Raw genomic sequence first — 22,393 nt, 5'->3', positions numbered from 1 at the left:
TTATTCACTTTCAGTACTCTATTYCTATCGCTTTCTCTGGTGCATTAAGTCTCCTCATTCTTCTAAACACTCACTCCGCCTTACCAATAACTTCTCAGTGAGATTTATATGCTTTCAGGTAGCTTGATAGCAGCTTTGATGAACCTCATATATATTATATATATATATATATATTTTTTTGGAGGTGTGTGTTGGGGTGGGGAATCGGCTAGACGTATGGGGCAGGAGGAAGGCTCAAGGTCTGGAATCGGGCTCCACCGAGGGCCGTTTTCGCTCTCGCCCCCTCGGGCGGCGCCCGCGGGCTGTGCCGGCGCCCAACGGCCGCGAGGTGGCGGCCGCCATGGCGGGCCGGGCCGGGCCGGGCCGGGCCGGGCGCCGCACCGCCCTCCCGCCCTGCCCCGCCCCGCGCGCGGCGGCGCAAGATGGCGGCGGACAGCGAAGTGAGTGTTTCCCCCCCCCTTCTCCTTCTTCTTCTCCATCTTCTTTCTCCATCTTCTTTCTCCCTCTCTGCCTCCTCCTGAGCACGGCCTCGGCCTGCCCCGTTCACGGCCTCTGCCGCTCTCTCCCCGCAGCCCGAGTCCGAGGTGTTCGAGATCACGGACTTCACCACCGCCTCCGAGTGGGAGAGGTAGGTGCCGCCCGCAGCCCCGGGCTCCGGCGGCGCCGCGGGGCGGGGGGGGCTCGTGGTGCGGGGCGGGGGTTGGTGGCGCCCCCAACGGCCGCCCCCAGCGGCCGCTCCGGGGGTCCCGTAAGCATCTCAAGTTATAGCCGAGCAGACCCAAGAATATCTAAGAAAGCGCCTATATTCTATATATGTGAATATTTATTTTTAATGCGCCCTTTCCTGGGGTGATGCCCGTGACAGAAGGAGGTGGAGGCTGCAAGCTTGAAAGCGCTGCTGTTTCTTGYGTGGCATTTGGGTTGTAACTCTGTATTTGGTTTGCCCTTCTCTGCAGAGAGTCRGGGCCTGTTTTGCTAAAATCAGTGTGCTGCAAAACCAGAAGAAAAAACAAACAGAACCCCCCCACACAAACAATTAGAGATCCTGTATTACTCAAAGCTTACTCATAGTAGTCATTAAKAAGCGCCTGAAATATGAGCACAGACGTGCAGCCTTGTTTGTGTAAGGAYGTGGCTCTTTTGGCCACTGCTTTTAAGTGTTTGGGAGGCTTTCTGCTTCCGGTTGTGCTTTTGTGCTTCAGACAGGCCTTTGCTATTTGCACAGAAACATCATGTAACAGATAAAAAAAGGAAAATGTAACATTTCTGTCGCATCAGAGTTGCCCCAGAGTTGCCCAGTCCTTAGACTGTGCTCTGCCASCTACCCGGGGCCTTTTATTTGTGTTAGTGAATATTGCTTTAAGTGTCTTCGCTTAAATGGAAACTATCCAGCTACGGAGCTGGAACACTGCTGTGCAAACTGCTTGTTGTTGGTTAGTTTGCTATAAGGTGTGTTTTTAGCCCTCCCGAATTATAGTACCGGGAGACTAGTGACAGGAATTGCAGGTCCTGTTACAAGTGATTTCTTTGTGAAGGAATTTTAAAAGCTAAAAATAAACTATGCAACACTTACTTTTGGGGAGGGATTCCATAGTAGGACAACATACTTCTTTAAGGGAGCTGAATTATAATATAGGCTTAATGKTTTTGCAGTTATTAATGCGTTTTCCCCTAACTAGATTTATTTCAAGAATAGAAGAAGTATTGAATGACTGGAAACTTATTGGGATTTCTTCAGGCAAACCTCTAGAAAAGGTCAGTTACTGCTTCAGAAATTTATTTTCAAATTAGAATTAGTAACTGATAAACTGATAATACATGTTATACATATACTTTGAACTGATATTTTCTTAGGTGTGGTAGAAAATGATTAGCTTTTGGGGGAATTTCACTGGTAAAAGTGAACATTTGGCCAGAAAAAAAAAAAAAAGGCAAAAAAAAAAACCCCACAACACCCGTAAGTTGATTATTCATGGATTGTCTGTCAACCTGATACTTTTCCTGGTACTGACACTTTTACTGGTAAAGCAGCATCTTTATTTAGGGTCCAGGCTTTTTTTTTTTCCTCCCAGTTTTGAATCTGTAAACATTCTCGGGGAATTTCTTCCTTCCTGTCCCTTTGCCATGCCTCCTGTGCCGATGGCTGAGATTTGCATAGTGTTGCCTTTGCTTTAATACATTTCATAGATCAGAGGGATTTTTTTTTCTGTTTTTCAAAGCCTAATTAGAGTCTTGGTAGTGTTCCTTCGGTCATATATGCCACGTGGGTAAKTACCGAGCTCTTCGTGTACCAGGGCAAATAAATTTAGCTGCTCTGGATTGAATCATAAACACATAGTCACAGAACGGTTGACGTTGGAAGGGATCTCTAGAGATCACCTGGTCCAACCTCTCTGCTCAAGCAAGGGCACTAGAGCATGTGACACAGGGTGACATGCATGACTGTTACGTTTCTGTAGGTAGTGATCCTTAATTTTAATCAGGATACAGAGCTTATCTAGTGAAATAGTTTTCAACCTGAGCTGTTAGTGTATTCTCATATGGCTTGTTTTCTAGATCACTTTTTGAATTCTCTTGATTGCCATGTAKCTGTGAAGACTTGTAGGAAAGATGCAGCTCCTTGAAATGAACAAGCTTATTTGAAACACTGGATTTCTTCATTTAGCTAACTCTATGAAGTGTTTGGAGAGTGTCTTTAAATTAAACCATGTCTAGCTATTTAGAACAAAACCTTAGGAGTAGAAGAAGATGGCTAAATGTTATGGAACATATATGGGCAGCAGGTTTTGTAAAGCTCATGAAAGTTAACCTAAATGTCTGCCATCAGATCATATTTTCTTTTCTATGCATTTATACAGGGTGTTTATACCACAGGAGCATGGGAAGAGAAATCAGATGAAATCTCGTTTGCAGACTTCAAGTTCTCAGTTACCCATCACTATCTTGCACAAGGACCCAGTGAAAAAGATGCGAAAGAAGAATTGGTAGAAGGTAGCTGTTACATCTCTTACGTCTGAAATATGTAATAAGTTTTACGATAATATGACAAAAGATAATTTGGAGTGTTGAATTTACATTAATTTTGTTCTCATAGGAATGTTTAGAGGTTCTCAGAGTGCTGTCTTTAAAGTGCATTTCATGCTTTTTAAAACATTAAGAATCTGTATCTCCTGTTTAGTTAAATTATTTCTACTATAGTTGACTCAAAGTATAAAAATTATTTGCTTCATTAGTTCGTATAATTTTAGTCTTATTTTGGAAAAATAGAAAACAACTCATTTGCAGAGTTCTGGCAAGTTCTTGTAATTCATATCGTATAAAATTGATATGCATCTCAAATCTTCGGATAGCACAAGTAACCTATGAGCACTTTTGCATTCTTGGTTGCATATTAGTGGAACTGTCSATTTTGAAAGGAAACATAAAAAGATTACCCATATCTTTAAGTCTGCTACATTCCTTCTCCTGCTGACCTGGTGTTTGATAGCTTCCAGAAGGATGAAGAATGATGTTCTGAGTATCACAGATTTGGGTAGATCTTTGAGGATAAGTGAAGGGAAGACTGGGAGTASTAGCAGCTGGCAGTTACTTTCTAGTTGTTTTTTTATATCATATATATTTTTATGTTTTGCTCTGCTGCTTTTAATGCTAGGAAAGTAAACTGAGAGGAAAATTCAATTAACAAGAATACTTGAAAAAGATTTCATTATAACCTATATATTACATTATAACATATATATTAGAATATATAATGAAATACCCTACAAAGCTTATTTGAAATCTTCTAAAAGAAGATAAAGGTAGTTAAAACATCATGCTTTTCTTTCATTTATGAAAAACTTCAAATCTTTTGAATGGAACCTGATGCTCTTATGTATCTTTTTATTTTTTCTCCCACAGATGCCCTTCCTCTGCCTATGCAGGACTTGCTGTCTGTGAACAATGACTTTCCTCCCAGAGCGCACTGCCTGGTAAGATGGTATGTAAACCTGTTGTCTTTCTTAATCTGAGAAAGGTTAGCTAGCTTTTGAAAAAATGAAATATCTTCCACACTGGCATAATCACTTGTGTATTTTTATTTGTTATTTTTGCATCAAGAGTTAAAGCTTAAATAAAATCACGTTGGAGACATTGACTAAAGTGTAGGTTATATAATGACAGGATTAAAAATGAAGCTGAGAAATGTTCATATTTAAAGTTGTCAATTASCATCAGACGTAATATTTTCTGCTTATACTAAAAAGAATTTTAATCATTTTCCCCCATAATGGTACTTTTAAAATGTATTACAGGGAAAAAAAAGTGCTCTCTCACAAGCATATCGCAAGTTTTGATAGTCATTCTGAAAAACTGCTRGGATATATCTACACATTTGAATGCAGGCAGTCAATGAAGGAATAAGCTTTGTCTAGTTTGGAAGCTATATGGCATGACACAGAGACTGGACTTGGGATACAAGTTAGAGCAGTATGTTAGCTGACCTTATGTCTGCATGGCTGTCTTGTTCTCTTAAGGTATGGCTTACGTGAATTTGTGGTTATTGCTCCAGCAAATAATGAAGCTGTTCTTAGTGAATCTAAATGCAACCTGCTGCTGAGTTCAGTTTCCATTGCTTTGGGAAACACTGGCTGGTAAGTGAAAGCACAACCCTTTTTTTGTCCAGAATGGTTATACAAATTATTGTGAGGAAAATATTCAGTATTCAGGAAAATATTTGTCCCTGTAAAGTTGTTCTATATGCAGCATAATCTTATTATTAAAAAATAACATTTTCTATTAAAAATCTTCCTGTGGAAACTTTAAAAACATTGATTTGGTTGTTTATAAACATATAAACATGTTACATGTTTACATGTACATGTTACATAAAAGCCTCAAAGTTTTTTAAAAGCTATTATAACCTCTTGGAATAACTAGTATGCGAAAATGACTAGTAAAAACAGATGAATACTACTTTACATGTGGTAACCATGAGTTTCCAAATTTCCTATAGACATGTTTTGTTTGAAAATCAAATGACTGAAGTTATTGATAAGGCTTTGTTTATGGCATGACTATTTGTTATGCATGTCATTTAACGGTGGAATTAACAGTAGCTCTTGTAATTGATCTTAAATATTTTAAGCAGCATCCCATTGAATGAAAAATTCTGCATTATGGCAATATTTTTCTGCATGTGTTAACAGATAAGAAATTACATTAAAATATTGAAGTAGTTTTAATGACTGCAGGACATAGCACTTCAGTCTGAAATATTTATATTTTACAGTCAGGTACCACTATTTGTGCAAATACATCATAAGTGGCGACGAATGTATGTTGGAGAATGCCAAGGTCCAGGAGTGCGAACTGACTTTGAAATGGTTCATCTTCGTAAAGTGCCAAATCAGTATACTCATTTATCAGGTTTACTAGATGTCTTCAAATCCAAGATTGTAAGTGCATCCAAATGCATATAATTAATATTAAGAATAATTATTTTATTACTTTTTTCTTAGACTTCTTATAAAGACTTTTTTTAAGAATGAGACTGAACACTGTGGATATCAGCAAAGACTTTCTAGATAGTGACATTTTTTAACTGACAGTAAATAGCAAATATCAACATGGGTTTTATTATGCAGTTTGATCACATTCTTGCTCCTCCTCTATTTTCTGTCAGCATGTGAAAGAATGTGTTAGCCTGCCTGTAACCTTGTCTTCTTATCTCCGAGAAACAAACTTTTTTGGTGCTTAACAACGGGGAAGGACCATGGATTTTTATTTTGGTACTTTATAGCTCCCCTGTGTGTGTGTATAATATATATCCCCTGTATATGTGTGTGTGTATATATATATATAAAGCTATATATAGCTTTATAGATAAATTTATCTATAGTCAGATACATTTTAAGAATGAAGAACAACAATTGAAATCTAAACTTTGTTTTTAGAGTGGTATATCTGACTAGTATTGATAATCAGTAATCTCATCAAAAAATGAAAATAATGAAATGTTAGGTTTGCATTAAGGATTTTGACTTAGAGTTGTCTATAACTTACAGAATATGTAAATATCTCATGAACTTTAGTGGAATGGTTAATTTTACATGCAGGTGTCTTGCTGAACTAACAGGGCCTTTGTGATCATTCCAAGCATATGGCAGTTTTGAGAAACCAGTTCTAAAACAACCTAAGATCTGTACAAGCCCTAAGATTGTTCTGCTGGGTGTACTCTTGAAATTGCAATTTTTCCTGTATTGTTTGTTTTCAAGGGGTGTCCATTGACCCCACTGCCTCCTGTTAGCATGGCTATTCGGCTTACGTACGTGCTTCAAGACTGGCAACAGTATTTCTGGCCCCAACAGCCACCAGGTAGGAAATTTGTGTCCTCAGAAAAACTTGGTTTGAGGTCAGCAGTGGATGCTAAAGGATACGGTTATGTATCTTGCCAGAAGAGTAAAACTGTTAAGTCTGCTTTGCTACAGAAGGCTCTGGTTAGAGCTGAGTGCCTTTCCACTCCCTGTGATAAGTCAGTAACTTGAAAGCTGTTCTTTAACCATGTCTGTGATGGTGTTGTGATGGGTGATTTGGTTAGGACTATATCTACCAATATACTTTGCTGTTAAAGTTGAAAGGTGATGTATAGGTAGTGATAGCTRTAAAGCTGTAGTTTCTGCTCCAAGAGAAATGGATGGCTGTCCATAAGGAATTCTGCCCTATGCTCCACAGGAAAACCWTGGCAGATTCAGGTTTTGTTAGGTCATAGTGCTTTGCGCTAGTAGTCAGTTACTTCAGTGAAATAACTGATTCTTAATACTTCACTGTTTCTGCATTGACATTGGGGAAATGAGAAATAATTATGTGGGCCTCACTTTAAGTGAAAATTTGGATTTTTTTATTATTATTTTTTAGTTTACACAGTCCTAAATAAGCAAAGTGTTTGATTATTTTGCTTGTTTGTGAAAGGAAAATAGATGTTCAAGTTTTCTATTTTAGTAGCCTTTTATGGCAATCTAGGCAGAAAAAGAAAGTCATAAAATTGAAGTAATTACAGCAGACTTAGTAAGTTTATACAGTGATGGTGCTATTTATAAAGAACTAGGTTAATATGCCCACTTGATAATCCCACAATGAGCTCTTGCATACTTGTCTGCTGGTACCACTCATTCATCTTTGCATGTAAGGATTTAACAGGCCTGTTCATACAGAGGCAGCATTAGGGAATCAGTTATAAGCTTGTGTTTCAAAGCTAAACAATTCTGTAGGAAAATGATAAATGTTGTTCTRTCTTAACATATTCTTTTATTAGTGACTTGGTACCTCATGCATAGGATAGAGTTATAAAATGCCYGGGTTCTATTCTTGGCTTCGTAGTAGGTTTATCTAATAAGATAAAGGTATTTAGGTCATGCTTAGAAGGATAGATTCTGTATGACATTGGTCTGGGTACCTAATTATTTGAMTTGCATTTGTTATAAAGAAAAAAGTATTAGACTAATCAAAATAATGTGCTCTGAGAAGTTGATAGTGTGTGTTTTACATCTAAGGAATGCTGAAGAACCTTAATACATGAAAGTATTTAATACATCCTGCTCTTCRGGAGAACAAAAATCAGCGCTTTTGCAGCTGGTTATTTCTCCTTGTAGGTAGATGAGGTTTATTTAAAGAATTTGGGAGACCAATTTTACAGCTTTTTATTCTTATTTTTTTCCTGCAGATTGTTTGCATGATTGCAGTAGCAGGGCGTAATATTTCCTGTATTTTTCTCGATCTTGATATAGTTCTTTGCTAAGCCAGACTCCTTCATTTAAAATGAACGAGTTGTGCTACCCGTTCAAACTACTTGAACAGTTTAGGTAGAGATTAGTTAGTTGAAGATTCTGGTTAGAGGAGTTAGGAGCTTCATGTATGGCAGAAAGTAGAGATGGTCATCTTGTTTACAACTATTGCTGTGTTCAGTTGTAGTTTTATGTGAATAGCTAGCCTGGGATTTTACCTTAAAACATTCAGTGAGCTTTTTTCAAAAAAGAACAGAGAATTTAGATAGGATAGATAATTTATATAACAGTTACTTTGGCTATGTGCTAGAATTGCTTTTGCAAAACGCTGTCACTTTAGCTGTTCCTGGATCAGCTTATGCASTACAATCTTTTTGGTGTGAAGTTGAGATTCAACTAGTATCTTAATGTATCCCTTAAATACTGTATGGAAAATGTGTTGATCTTTCTTCAGACATAGATGCTCTGGTTGGAGGAGAAGTTGGAGGCCTTGAATTTGGGAAGTTACCGTTTGGTGCCTGTGAGGATCCCATTAGGTAAGAGTTCAGAAAACTGAATTTTGTAACTCCTCTAATAGAGGGCTTATATACCTTTAAGTATATGAAGGTATATAAGCCTTTGCTTATGGTTATTAGGTAAGGCTATTACCTACTGCCTGTGGTTATTAGGTAAGGTTATGCAGAAATGTGCCTTAACTGGAGATAAACTTTAAAAACCATGTGCCTTTCCTGAGGGATTGTGTTTGCTCTCTTTTTAACTATGACATTGAGAAGATCTCTAAACTGAATTATTCAGATCCCTCTTGTGTTCTCTTCTGGAAATTTCCTCACCACTTGACAAATGCAGGGATTGCTTAATGCAGTTTGACGTGTTTTAATACTGTAGCCAATTTATGAAAGTTTGTTCTTTCCAATATACTTAGTTACCTAAAATACTGTGTGCAATTTCTCCTTTTTTGGAGAGAAGTTACAAAAACGTTGTGAATGCTGGATACCAGTAAAGTTTAGTACAGTACTGGGTGCCATGCTATAGAATTATCAGTAGAATGTAACAAAAAGAAACTCATTGAAAACATGCACATTTCTTCACATTTTTTGTTGGAAAAATACATTTTGGTCATCCCTCTCTAAACTTCCCTGTCCTGCAAAGAAAAACCAAAATATAAAACCCCCTAAAACTCCGCTCTGAAGAAAGGCACCGTACTTCATACACTTTTGCCAGATTTTGAGTTTGAAATTAAGATTGTCTAGTTAACTATGTGTTTTTGACACCTTAGAGTTTGATTCAGTGGTTCRTTGGACTTAGCTGCAAAATATATATTGGGAATTAAGTATGAACTGTCATGTGTGCCTTTCAGAATCTGACCTTTGCTGGCGAGAGCACTTTGTAGTATCAATCAAAGGTTTAAATCTTGCTTGTTTCAGTGAGCTCCATTTAGCTACCACGTGGCCTCACCTAGCAGAAGGTATAATCGTTGAGAACGATGTTTATTCGTAAGTATTTTATCTGAATCGTAAATACTTAAAGTCTATTTTGTCATTTGGGAGAATGTCTAATCGGGAAAACAGCAGCTTTTGAAATGCTTTTTCATGTTTGTTACCGTATCATGATCTCAACATGCAACAGGCCCCACAGTCTTYGAGAATAATCTCAGGCTAAACTGAAAAGTTCTGTGTATTGTGTGTTTCTTGAGAAAGAAGATACCAAAAAGTAGACTGTGGAAAGTAAAAAGAATTCACTCCCAGAGTGTCATCCATTCTTTTTGCAAAGCCTCGTAAAGGTGATGAACAGTATTTTTCCTTAATTAAAAAAAAAAAAGGAAAAAAAGTAGTTATTTTCATATTAATGTGGAAATGAGTTTGCAGTATTAACAATAATTGAGAACAGTTTTACTTAAAATTTAATTTTGAGTTCTTGTATGTTTCTTACTCATGTTGTGTGTGTGTGTGTGTGTGCACTTGAAACATTCTTGCTTTCTTTTCAGAACACTGTCATGCTTTTCTCTGTAATATGATCCATGTTATAACTTTCCTAGCCTGTCTATGACTTCCCAGTTATTAAGAACTTGATATTCATCTCTTTCTTCCTGTCACCATCAGTGTGAAACYTTGTGTTTTATTTTTAAGGGACCTTGATCCTATTCAAGCACCCCAGTGGTCCGTGCGAGTCAGAAAAGCAGATAATCCTCAGTGTCTATTGGGTAAGATATCAGAATTCCTTAGCTTCTCTTACAGCTCTTTAGCTGCCAGCATGTGAATAGCTGATTCCTCATAACCTTTCTGTCCTGACTCCCCTCGTTTCTTTGTCTGGGTGGACTAAATTTTGGGTCTCTTTTTCAAGAGTGCAGTATTTGCAGCCATGTTGTTACTGATTGTATTGCATCTGTGTATCTACTTACTTTACTAGATTCCAGATAATAACTATTTATTTTGCCTGGTTCTATAAAGAACTGTATTTCCTAAAAGCTTATACGATCCTTTCTATCCATATCCAGTTCCTTAGTGGAACCTTCCTTATTTCCATCTATCTATGTCAGTCAAGGAAAATCTGTAGGTGAGGAGGACTGAACTATTCTCRGTCCTGGCCTGCTAGTTTCTTGGGGAAAGGGCCTCAAAATGAAGAAATCACAACGTACAGGTGACTTTCAACTCACTGTGAGGGAAGAAATGGATGAAGCTGGATGAAGAACTGTGCTCTGGAGGGGTGGCCTATAGCTGTCTAGCCGTGCATTTTCCTGAACTGTAATTATTTGGTTTAGGATGTTTAAAAAATTATCATATTATTTATCATATTATTTTATTATTTATCATTTTATTTTATTATTTATCATATTATTTTAAGATAAACTGGTACTGCTATCCCTCAGTAATCATTTTGTGAGTTATCTTTTTTTTTAATTGAGCAATTATTTGAAACTTGATTTTTCTTAGGTGATTTTCTTACGGAGTTCTACAAGCTTTGTCGGCGGAAGGAGTCAACTGAGGAGATACTTGGAAGATCTGCATTTGAAGAAGAAGGAAAAGGTAAAACTCAAATCTTGTTTGCTGTCATTTGTTCCACGATTATTTTACCTTCCCGGTCTCTACTGCCTTGTATTCCTGACTTCAGTTTGATATTTATTCTGTAACTATTAGTCCTATGCATTTTCTGGAGCAGTCAGTGCCACATYGTACCATTTCTCATGAATTCTATGCATATCTTGGCTCTCAAAGGCCCATAGGAAGATATTGTTGTATTTGTTACCTACTGGAAAGTGAAATTTGGCATGTATTGTATTTAGTTGGTTTTGTGCAAATGTGTTTTCTTGTCTGTTTCCCATATTTTTGTATTTTTTGCGCTTTCTTTCTGCTTTTTGAAGTACTATATTGTCCATATTTTAACTGCTTGTTTTAAGAGTAATCTGTTCTGTTCTTGTCTCCATTTTTAAGTGATTATTTTATTCACAGTAGATAAGGAAGAAAAGTATAATAAAGCTAAACCCTAAACTATCTGGCCAACTGGTCAAATTTTATCCAAGCAATATAGATATTAACTGACATCTCTTTGATGTGTCTGTCCATTTCTTTAGCTTTTCTTTTCCTGGTGACCCATTTTCTTGTTTCCTACTGATTTTTTTTTTTTCCCTTCATCTGTGTTTTTTTCTCTTTTATTTTCTCCTTCCAAATGAGGTCTGCATTGGTATATTTTCTTTGGTTATCTTTGAAGGAGCTCAAGAGCAAAGAGGTYGCTAGTTAATTAGCTTTACAATGTGTTAGATAAAGTAGGGTATGTGTTACTCTTGTGCTTGACATAAAAGATCTCTAGCTCTCATTAGTTCTCATTTTCTTAAAACTTAAATGTAGTTTTCCAGGCTGCTGGCAATTATTCATTTAAGTTTGTCTCTAATGGCTGTCAGGTATGGAACATGGTGGCACAGTGGGATGGTTTAGGTTAAGAAGGTGCTAAAAGTCAATATAAAATAGTCTCAATATGAGTGCCAAACTTCTTTTTTAAAAGGCATCTTTTTTTTTTTTTTATTTTATAGATGTTGCTGATATTACCCATGCTTTGTCGAAGCTTACAGAGCCTGCACCAGTCCCAATCCATAAATTATCTGTTACAAATATGGTTCATAGTGCAAAGAAAAAAATTCGCAAGCACAGAGGTGTAGATGAATCGCCTTTAAATAATGAAGTTCTGAATGCTATTCTCCTGGTGAGCTCTCACAAAGTGTATTTTATGCTTTCACTAATGCTTTTTTCGTATTTCATTATCTAACACTGCAGCGTAGTGGTATAAGTTTGATGCAGAATAAATAGCTGTTGTTATTTTAATTGCATTGATCAGCATCATGAAATATAGCCTAGGTTGTTGGAAGTCTATACAATATAAATTTAAAATGAATTATGAACTCTATTTTAGTTATAGTGCTGGATAGTCTATAACAAATTATATCTTTGTGGAGGAGAGAATGAGCAGAAGATACTGAGAGAATTTTTTGTTTMTTTGTTTCTTTAAGTTTTTATTTCCTGATGCTGCTGACAAACTCACAGATGGATCTGAAAGCAGAACTAGCATTTCAACAGGAAACAATCCCCCTCCAGAGAATGAAGATTATGTAAGTTTTACTGRTGGGGTGGGTTGGTGGCAGAGATGGGGGAAGGATGATTTTGAGTATATGTTCATACAGGCTTTGCTGAGTTCCCTTATGTTTTATAACAGAGAACTGTTGGAGAGAAAAACTTCTGTTTCTGGAACTCYCAGGTTGAAAAAGTGAATGAATATTGTTGGGTTTCCGCTTGCCTTTTCTAAGACCATCTTTTTTGGTGGTTTATACTTAGCGAGTGAAGACTTTTATTTATTCACTTGTACTGACAAGCAGGACACAGGTCTCATGCTTTTGGGAYAGAAACTTTAAACATGTCGTTTTTATCTGTATTTCCTGCTTTCTGTTATTTCTCATGTAGAATCTCTTCAGTCAGTTTAAATCTGCCCCTTCCGATAGTCTGACGTACAAACTAGCTCTGTGTCTTTGTATGATAAACTTCTACCATGGAGGAGTAAAAGGAGTGGCACATCTCTGGCAAGAATTTGTGTTAGAAATGCGCTATAGATGGGAGAACAACTACCTTATTCCAGGGTAAGAGTTGCTGCTGTTTCGTCACTGAAAATGTYCTTTGCATCAGTAGCAGATGGCTGTGACTTCCGCTATGACTTTGAAAATTACTCCCAATTTGCTGCTTGCATATGCCATCCTCTATTTTTATTGCCCTCCTTCCTTAAAGACAAGAAAAAATTGGCAGTGGGGGAAAAGCATCTGGGCCCTCCTTGGAAAACTTTTGAGATGTCTAGAGGAAGCTCGATTGAGAGCACTCAGTTATGTGAATGAGGAAAAGGAAGCTTATAGCAACACTTGGCTTCTGTCATGATGGTGGTTTTTTTTTTTTTTTTTAAAAAAAGTCAAAGATGCTTAACTTGCTGCCTGAAAGTATTACCCTTTAACATCCAAATGGAGACTGACCAGGCAATGCAAGTCAGTCTGCACAAAACAAAATGTCTGTTTTGTGCTAACGTGAATCCCTGAACTTCAGAGATGACACCTAGGATGTAAATGTAGCCTAACTTCTGGGCTGGTCAGGCACYGTCTTGTCTGCTGAGACCAGCTGCCTAGTTGAAATGCTGGGGAGTGGGGGCTGTTTTTAATCTGGATATTTGACCCTTTTTTGGATTTGATATTATTTAAGACAATGTATGCAAGTGTRGAGGATTTAATTTTGTAATTTTAAATATTTGCACTTCTATGTTTTGTTAGATTAGCTAGTGGACCTCCGGATCTGAGATGCTGTTTACTGCATCAAAAACTTCAAGTAAGTATCTCCCAATTTGAGAATGATTTTTCTCATAAGGAAATAGTCAAAAATAAAGCAATATTAGCTAAATATTTTACTGTTGTAGGCTTAATTATGTCTGTATTATTCTGAGCTTCCCTTCTTAGGGGAAAAAGTTTTGTTGTAGCAACAAGTTCAGTGAAGTTACTATCTTTTAGAATTGTTAGCAACTTTTTTGATAACTTCACATTTCTCTGTGACTTTCCATTAGAAAGTAATTAATTTTTTTCCCGTTAACTTATTAGATGTTAAATTGCTGCATTGAAAGAAAGAAGGCAAGGGATGAAGGGAGAAGAGGGAACGCATCTGATCGTTCCCCTGGGGCTTCTTCTGGTGATGCTGGAAAAGGAGCTGACCACTCTAGAGAAAATCCAAAGGAGACTGATAAAGAAGTTGGCAAGTCCTGGGAATCGTGGAGTGACAGTGAAGAAGAATTTTTTGAATGTCTGAGTGACACAGAAGATCTGAAAGGAAATGGGCAGGAAAATGGAAAGAAAGGAGGAGCAAAAGAAGCCAGCAAAGAGTCTGTAAATATAAAACCAGAAGGTCGTCTACATCCGCACGGAAAGTTGACGTTGCTTCATCCAGGAGAGCCGCTCTACATTCCAATAACCCAGGTTAGATAGCAGGAGCTGGACAGGATGTGCAACAGGACTGTCATGTGATATGAATCATTCTTATGATTGTGAAGCTGTATCTGGTTTGTAGTTATAGCTGTATTTATTCTTAAATTTGCTAAATCTTTTTGGGTTATGACCTCATTTTCTTTTTAAAATCGATTAAGCTTTTTAAACCGAAGTTCGCACATGCTGTGTATTATATTTGAGGATTTGATTTACATAATCAAAAATTATGTAGTTATCTAACCTGTACTGCAGGACAGACATAAAGAAGCTGCATGTAGGTTGCCGAGGTATTTTCTGAAAATGGTTTTGAGTGTTCATTTTTGCAACTCAAATACGTTTAGTTCTAAATAAGATCAAGGTTCACTACAGGGAAGTAGTTTGTCATGAGAATTCAATTATGTGGCTCTGTGCTTCAACAAAACACTGTGTTGATTGCACTCAGCTCTGTATATGTACTGAAGACAATACCTTTCTCTTGATTTTATAAATACGTATGTGTACAGGGATCGAATTTCCTTTTAGTAAAAATGAATTTTTAGGTGCTTTCAGCCATTTCTTCCTGAGCAAGGCTAAGGAGGGATTATTTGTCAGCTTTTCTCTTTCCACGTTGCAGGAGCCAGCCCCCATGACTGAAGATTTGCTGGAAGAGCAGTCTGAGGTGCTGGCGAAGCTCGGMACGTCGGCAGAAGGCGCTCACCTTCGGGCCCGCATGCAGAGCGCCTGCTTGCTCTCGGATATGGAGTCTTTTAAGGTAACATTACTTGAAGAATTCTGAGACTGCTTTTCCCTTTATGAAATTACCCCTCTTGTTTGTCTTCAATGAATTTTAAGGCTTTTCTGAAGGTTTAATTCGCTCCCCCCGCCGGCCCCCAAAACAGTTTCAAAATAAAGTTGAAGATAAAAACCAGTTGATAAAACTCTAGTACCCTTTCATAATCTGTGAATATCTGATGTGTTAGACTGTAGCAGTTAGGTAAATTTGCACATCATCTTATACTCAAGACTAAAAAATCAAGATTCCATCAAAAATTAACTTTATATACTCCTTGGTTATCCTTTTCCTCAGCCCCCCAGTTTCTGTTCCTAAGGTACAATTAGGTGATTGTGAACTGAATTCCCCAAGTTCTTGGCTCCTAGCCTCTGTCCACTAAAACCCAACGCCCTGCTACCCATGTAATCACATTTACATGGGATTTTTTCTCTCTTCATTCCAGGCAGCTAATCCTGGTTGTTGCCTGGAGGATTTTGTGAGGTGGTATTCCCCACGGGATTACATCGAAGAGGAAGTGGTTGATGAAAAGGGCAATGTGGTAATTAAGGGTGAGCTGAGCGCCCGAATGAAGATTCCCAGCAACATGTGGGTAGAGGCCTGGGAGACAGCAAAGCCTGTCCCAGCCCGCAGGCAGAAGAGACTCTTTGATGACACTAGAGAAGCAGAGAAGGTAAAAARCTCTTTGACTGATGGTAGCCTGCCCTGTAATGCTTGTACAAAACTCACCAAGAGTGAGTTTTACAAGATGTATTATTTAGATGGTGTTTTGAATAGGTATAACACATTTTGGTCTGTGTATGCATATTGAAACTGTTAGTAGCACTCTGTTAGTTTAAAAAAAAAAAAAAAAAAAAAAACTGTTAGTAAAATTATTTTTTGTTCCTTGCTTAAGCTTTTGGGACTGCCAGCAATCACTGATATTTTATGTAATAACTGTATATTAAGTCCTCTCATGCAATAGTGGTCCATTCTTGTTACTTCTGCAACATAGGTACTGATCTTTCCTAGTTAACCTTGTCTTTGGGAAGCAGTTTTGAGCATTAATGTGGTTAAATTTTCTGATATTCTAGGTGCTTCACTATCTTGCAGTTCAGAAACCAGCTGACCTTGCAAGGCATCTTTTGCCTTGCATCATCCATGCTGCTCTACTCAAGGTAAAGGAGGAAGGTAAATAATGTTTAATAATCATTAGGATGTTCTAGGATGAACAATGATGAGCAGGGATTAAAGTCTTTAAATTTCTTTTCTTCCTAACAGAAACAGTAGATGATATCTCTTCAGTTAAGAAGATTATTAAGCAGATAATATCCCATTCCAGTAAAGTTCTACGGTTCCCAAATCCGGAGGACAAGAAATTGGAAGTAAGAATTACCAAGAAATTTTAGCTGAAGCTAAAAAACTTGATAGACTTGTACAGTGTTCATGGGAATGCAAATACAATGTCTCTTTTGTTGTTGTTTAAACCCCTACAGGAAATCATTGCTCAGATCATGAGTGTGGAAGCAATCATTGCCAGGGCCCGATCTCTGAAAGCAAAATTTGGGGTGGACAAATGTGAAAATGAAGAACAGAGAGAAGATTTACAAAGGTAATGATATTTTTCCTYGTTTTTCCTCTTCTTTGGAGTCTCAAAACTTAAGACAGATGGAAATAATGGTAATACAGGTCTTTTCTTCATTGGAAAAGATACTAATGGATCATATTTATTTGATATGAACAYTTGGCTACTCTCTTCCCAGCTGACTTAGAAATGTGATCTGTGCCTATTTAACTATGTCTTTGAAAATTATATTGACTTTTCATTCCATTTTTATCTAGATATTACTGGAGATTTCTGATTTCTTCTTTTCCTTTTTTTTTTTCCTAAACCTTGTTAGCATCTAGTTAAAATTGAAAGGCTAGGAATYGAATATTTTCCATCATTAATATGGAAATGTAGAGAATTCTTATTTCTCTCATCTTCTAGTCTCCTTACTAATTTAAAATCTCTTGCAGAGAAACCAYATAAATGAAAAGTGACTAGTTGTGTTTCCCTGCATCTCTACGTGTTGTGTGATTATTTACCTATTGCTTAAAGAGGGTAATAGCAACAYGTCAAATAAATAACTAGGTTAACTTCTTGCTGCTATGAGATASCTTTTTGACTATTAATGCTTGGGTTCTGGAGGAGTGATGTCTGACCAATGCAGTAACTTTGTGCTCAAAAACATGATCATACGTGATTTCAGCACCTGAAATTTGGAGCTTTGGCTGTATTTATAGTTAATTGAGAGAAATGGTTGCCCTTTCAGAAGCTGACTCGCTTCTGGTGGTGTCTGGCCTCTGCCACCAGGGTTACAGTGYGAGCAGTTGTACAAGCTGCCTTTCCTCCCCTTATCTGGGAGGATCCTGGAGGATCCTCTGTTCATGTTTGTTATAACCTATGCGGAAAAAAACAGTTAGTGTGAACATTAGCATGAAAGAGCAAGCAACAAGGAAGGAGGGAACAACTGAAGGCTGAGAGGAGTTTGATCCTCAGGCTAGAGTGAAGTGAATAAAGGAAGGAAAAAGCAATGATGATAATTTTGTGGGAAGATGGGAGAGGTCACTTTATTCCCTTAAATTTCTAGACTTGAGAACTGCCAGTTCTGCATTGTGTGAAGAATGTTATGTGGCGATCTCTGGGACTCTTCCTAGGAAACACTGCCTTTTTGTTAGATGAACAAAATGGGTATAGCTGAGAACTTGTGGATTTATTCTTTGCTTTCTAATAACTTGTGCCATCAGATTTGTCAACTCTCTCCTGGAGCAGCCAGAAGTGGCAGTTGTTGGTGCAGGAAGAGGACCTGCTGGTAGCATCATCCATAAGCTGTTTGTGAACGCTCAGAGGGTAAGCTGGAGTTCTTGGCTGTTTTCACTAATTCAAACAGCGTGAGGCAATGACTTACATGATAACAGTCTACTTTTGATACAAATATTCATGTATTTTTTACAAACATGTACTTGAGTTCTTCATAATGTTCCAAATGATTTTGGCAGTAACAGAACTTTGCAAGAAGAAAGGACAGTAGATGACCAGGGTCACACGATATTGCCATCAGCTTAGTACATAGAGGTGTCCTTAATACTTGATTTCCTTCMAATGATGACATCAGCAGTGCTCTTACAGGATAAAAAACTTCTGAGCTCATCAAGGTGTACAATATATACAACAGTAGAGCAAGAATGAAGAGAGTGTGCTGATTGTAGAAGAACACATTTTAATATGAAATATTATAGATGGGTAGCTTTAGACTGAGATTCATACTTGGAACACTTGACACTTTTGCTGTCAACTGTTTAGGAAGAGTTTCATTTCTAAATTTCTGATTTATATTTTGCAACTCAGCATAAAAAGGAACATTCTAAAAAACAGATCACAGTTATTCTGAGAAACAGAAAARTTAGAACATTTGTTGGGTCTTTAGGGGATTTCTAGGGAAAATCTAGTTGCAAATCTCAACACGTAAAACAGCCTTAACTACAGACTTTTTCATAAAATTTAATACCATGTAACTCTTCTGAGTGCACACGTTTTCATTTTTAATGGTTTTATACTTTCAGTGTCCAATAGAAGTTTTTAATTGTAATCTTTAATAAAAATGTACATAAGTTCTATTGTTTTATTCCTTTTGGAAGAGCAATTAGTAAAGCCATGTTACAGACACCTCCCATTAGTAGCTGGTCACCTAAAAAAAACTTAAGGGCACATGAAGCTGCAGCACTCCTGCCTATGTTTAGTTTGCCAAGAATTATTTTAGCAGAAAGCACTGTGATTAAAAAACCTGGATGGCATCGTTGTTCATTATCTTTTGAACCTGGACTCTTGAATACAGATTGCACARAATGCATAGTTATATTCTCAAAGATTCTCATGGAAGATTATGACAGCAAATGCATGTTCTTGGAACTACAATGCATGATGTCTCTTAAACCTACAGCCTCTGTCTAACCTCTTGTAAGTCATCTCTGACTGCCTTTGTTTCTATCTTTCATCACTGGTTCTTTTCTCATCCCTTTTCAAGCTGACTGAATCTTCTGATGAGGTAACCAATTTTGTCCCTCATTTCCCACTCATCTTCCCTAGCTGCATAGAATCCAACCCTTAGGTAGATATAAAACAGCCTGATTTGGTTTGTACTGTTACTGGCATATTAAGCATAAAAATATGTTTCTGGACAGGTTTCTCTTTAGACKTTTTTTAGAGCCTAACATGATGAAAAGAAACAGAAATCATAAAAATAAAACAATTAAACATTTCTTAAAGCCAATGTTAGAATTGCCTAATGCTAGAATATGTGGCCCTACCTTTTTTTTTCTCTATATTGCAACCCCTTGTTTTTTGCAACCACAATCCAGAGACCACCAAAACTATTACCTACACCTATTACAGTCACTAAACCCTCTGGATCTTTGTCCARAAGGGAGTTTGACAGGGAGAACTAGGTAACTAACAGAGGGTATTTCCTCTAAGTTTCCTAGGAATGATCTTCAGGGAGCAGCCAGCATTTGTCCCTGGTGATCTGTGCCATGACAAAGGTGACAAAGCCACAAGCCTTGAGAGAAGGGCATGTGTGAGGATTGTCCTGAGGCTATTGGTATATATTTATAATTGGGAACTATTAGGGAGCTGACTGAAGAGCAGGCAGCCCTTTTTTTCCCATGCTCACAGAGCTGTTGCTGCTGTGCCAGTGTTGATGAAGCTGGCACTGGGTTCCGTTTCCTCAGTGATGCTGATCTTGTCAGGCTGCCCTTCAGCTATGAAAAAGCAGTTATCAAAGCAGCATCTTGACCTTGAAAAGGCAAGTGACTTTGTCAAGACTGCAGTAGGGGCATTATTAATATTTTAGAAGAGGCTTAGACAGTTAAGTAGCCATAAAGAGAGAGGCCTGCTTGAGAAGGGGGGCATTTTGTCTCCTCAARCCCCTTGCTTCACACTGTCTAAAACAGGAAGCTTAAATTTGGCTGAGCTTACCTTTCACAGCTGAAGGCTCTTGCATTTGATTGTGCAGTTTATTTCTTGACATCCCGTTAGTGTCTTGCTCTGTGTATACATAAAGCGTTTTGATGTGTTCACCATTTCTAGTCTTTCCCCCTGGCTCCAGCCCTTATGATGCATTTTCTGGCTCCTTCAYGTCAAGAAACAGCTCATCCTGCAGTTTCTACCTGTGCTTTTATTTAAGGCGTCTGCAATGGCCCCGCTCGATGAAGAAGTGAGGAGGTCAGGCTCTGCAGACGAGCGCCGCCCCAGCGCAGGAGCCGKTTCGGACTTCCCGCCGCCCACAGGCCGTGAGGTGATTTTACGCACGACCGTCCCGCGCCCGGCCCCTTACTCCAAGGCGCTGCCACAGCGCATGTACAGCGTGCTCACCAAAGAGGACTTCCGCCTGGCGGGCGCCTTTTCGGCAGATACGACCTTCTTCTGAGGGAGCTTGGCTGTTATCTGGTGCGTCTTCACAAGTACGAAGTTGTTTTCCTTCAGGGAGGGAAGTCTAAATTTAGACTGATCCAGCTTGTGGTGAGGAGAAAACAGTGTTGTCATTGGCGATTGAGAATAATATTCCCAAGAATAGAGTGTAATTGGTATTTAAGAAGGATGGCTGCATCAACCTTAACTGGGATGCTTAAAATAGCTTCAGAAGGGCTTTTTATCAGACTTCAGGAGAAGAAAATTCARTCTTCTTTTCAACAGAGGGGAAAACTTCTTTTGCATTAGCTTGTTAAATGACAGACATTAATGGGCTTTATGCAAATAGTTCATGTTCAAATTTATGCAGATGTGCTGCTGTAGTTCCTAATCATCTTTCTATAATGTTACGTCTACTTGACATGTAAACATTAAATAAGTTGTATTTATTGCTATCACATGATTTGAGCTTTTTTTTTTTTTAAATCTTGATCTTGTTTAAAATATACAGTAAATTCTAGCTTAGGCTAAACTTCTGTTACTGCAACAGTTGTCCAAAATCTTCTTGTATGTCTTGGACACTCTTCCCAAATGCTGGAGTGTATTTCTCAGCTGTAATTGAATACTAAGCCTAATGTGCAAATAGCCTTAAGTGATCACAGACAATTTTGAATACTTTATCTTCTCCCCTGCATGCAATGGCCAAAGCTTCATGTAAATTATGTGTACAAAAGTGTTTTACTTTAAGTTACTGATATTTATAGAGACTTTTTGAAATGTGTATTATGTCTTTGATCTGTTATACACATGATAAAACAGTTCCATGACATACTGTAAGCTAAGCCCACTGATTATCATGCAAACAGTATGACTTGTATGTGCCAACATTGCTTTGTCTTGGTGTGCTTTGGTCAAAATCAACAAAAGAGCAGAGTTACAGTGCAGACTGAAATGTAAGAGTAACTACAGTAAAAATAAATAAATCTAAACTTACAATTGCTGTCAGACTGCTGTTTACTGGTAAGGGTGCCTCAAAMTATCTTTCAAATGTCATACTCACAGTTTTACCTAGGAACAAMATTGCTTATGACTATGACTATTCAATACAGAAGGTTAAATTTTAATGCTGTAGGGGTCCAGGTAATRCTCTGAAAGGATGGAGTACAGTGTTTCTCTCAATTTGTATCAAGTAGAAATACATTTTCAGGATAAATAAGTTTTTCACAAATAATCTTGTCATAGGAGTTTGGTCTACAGGTTTTTCTATACATTGCAGCTGAGGTAAGACCTTGAAGAGCCTGGGGAAGTCATAGTCAAACACCTACTAATTTTTTTGTTTTTAAATGATGTAGCTTCTTTTTAAAAAGAAGTCACACTAAGCTAATTAATGAATATTTTCCTTAACTGAACCTTTTTTATCCAGTCCCTTGTTTTCCTCCCTTTTCCAAATGTTCTCCTAACTTATGCAAAATTTTGCATTAAAAGATATTTTTTTCTAAAGGCTGTATAAATTTAAAAAACCCCAAATCCTTATTATCTAGCACTGAGGCTATCATTGCTTGGTCTTTTAAACTGTGGAATGGATGATTCATTAAATTAGTCATATTTGTAACACATTCAAACACAGACAGAGAGAGTCTACCGCTTTTGCCATCCGTAGGCGTGATGCATTCATAAACTAGCTGGGTTGCTCTGTACAAAAGCAGCATCTAAAACTTTTACCATTTTCTTGCAAAGTAGAAGAAGCTCAAAAGTTTCCTGTAATTTACTTAAACTGGCAGAATCTTGTAGCACTTTCAGAGATGCCCATGTGTCAATGGGCACCTACTCCTACTGCCCCTAGGGAATGCATCCTGGTTTTAGCTCTCTCCCTTTTCCAGGAGGGGTTTCTCTCCCTTCTAGGGAAGCTGCAAGGTGAAACATTGTCCTAATATGACACTTTG

At 37.8% G+C, this 22,393-nt stretch overlaps 1 protein-coding gene across 2 annotated transcripts; it reads left to right on the top strand.

Moving 5' to 3' along the window:
* Positions 1-422: 422 nt before the first annotated feature.
* Positions 423-21,245, top strand: RAB3GAP1 (RAB3 GTPase activating protein catalytic subunit 1). Of its 2 annotated transcripts, XM_026040838.1 has the most exons (25): positions 423-440; positions 573-628; positions 1,680-1,755; positions 2,859-2,991; positions 3,901-3,979; positions 4,515-4,631; positions 5,270-5,435; positions 6,255-6,354; positions 8,215-8,296; positions 9,185-9,253; positions 9,887-9,960; positions 10,691-10,783; positions 11,785-11,954; positions 12,259-12,357; positions 12,707-12,879; positions 13,552-13,606; positions 13,873-14,244; positions 14,867-15,004; positions 15,468-15,695; positions 16,096-16,192; positions 16,283-16,386; positions 16,498-16,613; positions 17,792-17,894; positions 19,069-19,089; positions 20,227-21,245. In XM_026040838.1, the coding sequence occupies exons 1-25, from the start codon at positions 423-425 to the stop codon at positions 20,467-20,469; spliced, it is 2,982 nt and encodes a 993-aa protein (XP_025896623.1). In that variant the 3' UTR covers positions 20,470-21,245. The 2 variants fall into 2 exon arrangements, with proteins under 2 accessions (XP_025896623.1, XP_025896624.1); XM_026040839.1 differs by lacking the exon at positions 19,069-19,089 and having other exon boundaries at positions 20,227-20,469.
* The last annotated feature ends 1,148 nt before the right edge of the window (positions 21,246-22,393 follow it).

This window comes from Nothoprocta perdicaria, unplaced genomic scaffold (assembly GCF_003342845.1).
Source record: "Nothoprocta perdicaria isolate Ctin4 unplaced genomic scaffold, notPer1 scaffold_27, whole genome shotgun sequence".
Taxonomy (NCBI): Eukaryota; Metazoa; Chordata; class Aves; order Tinamiformes; family Tinamidae; genus Nothoprocta; species Nothoprocta perdicaria.
Note: the sequence above shows the minus strand (reverse complement) of the source record. Positions and strands in the feature narration are given on the sequence as shown.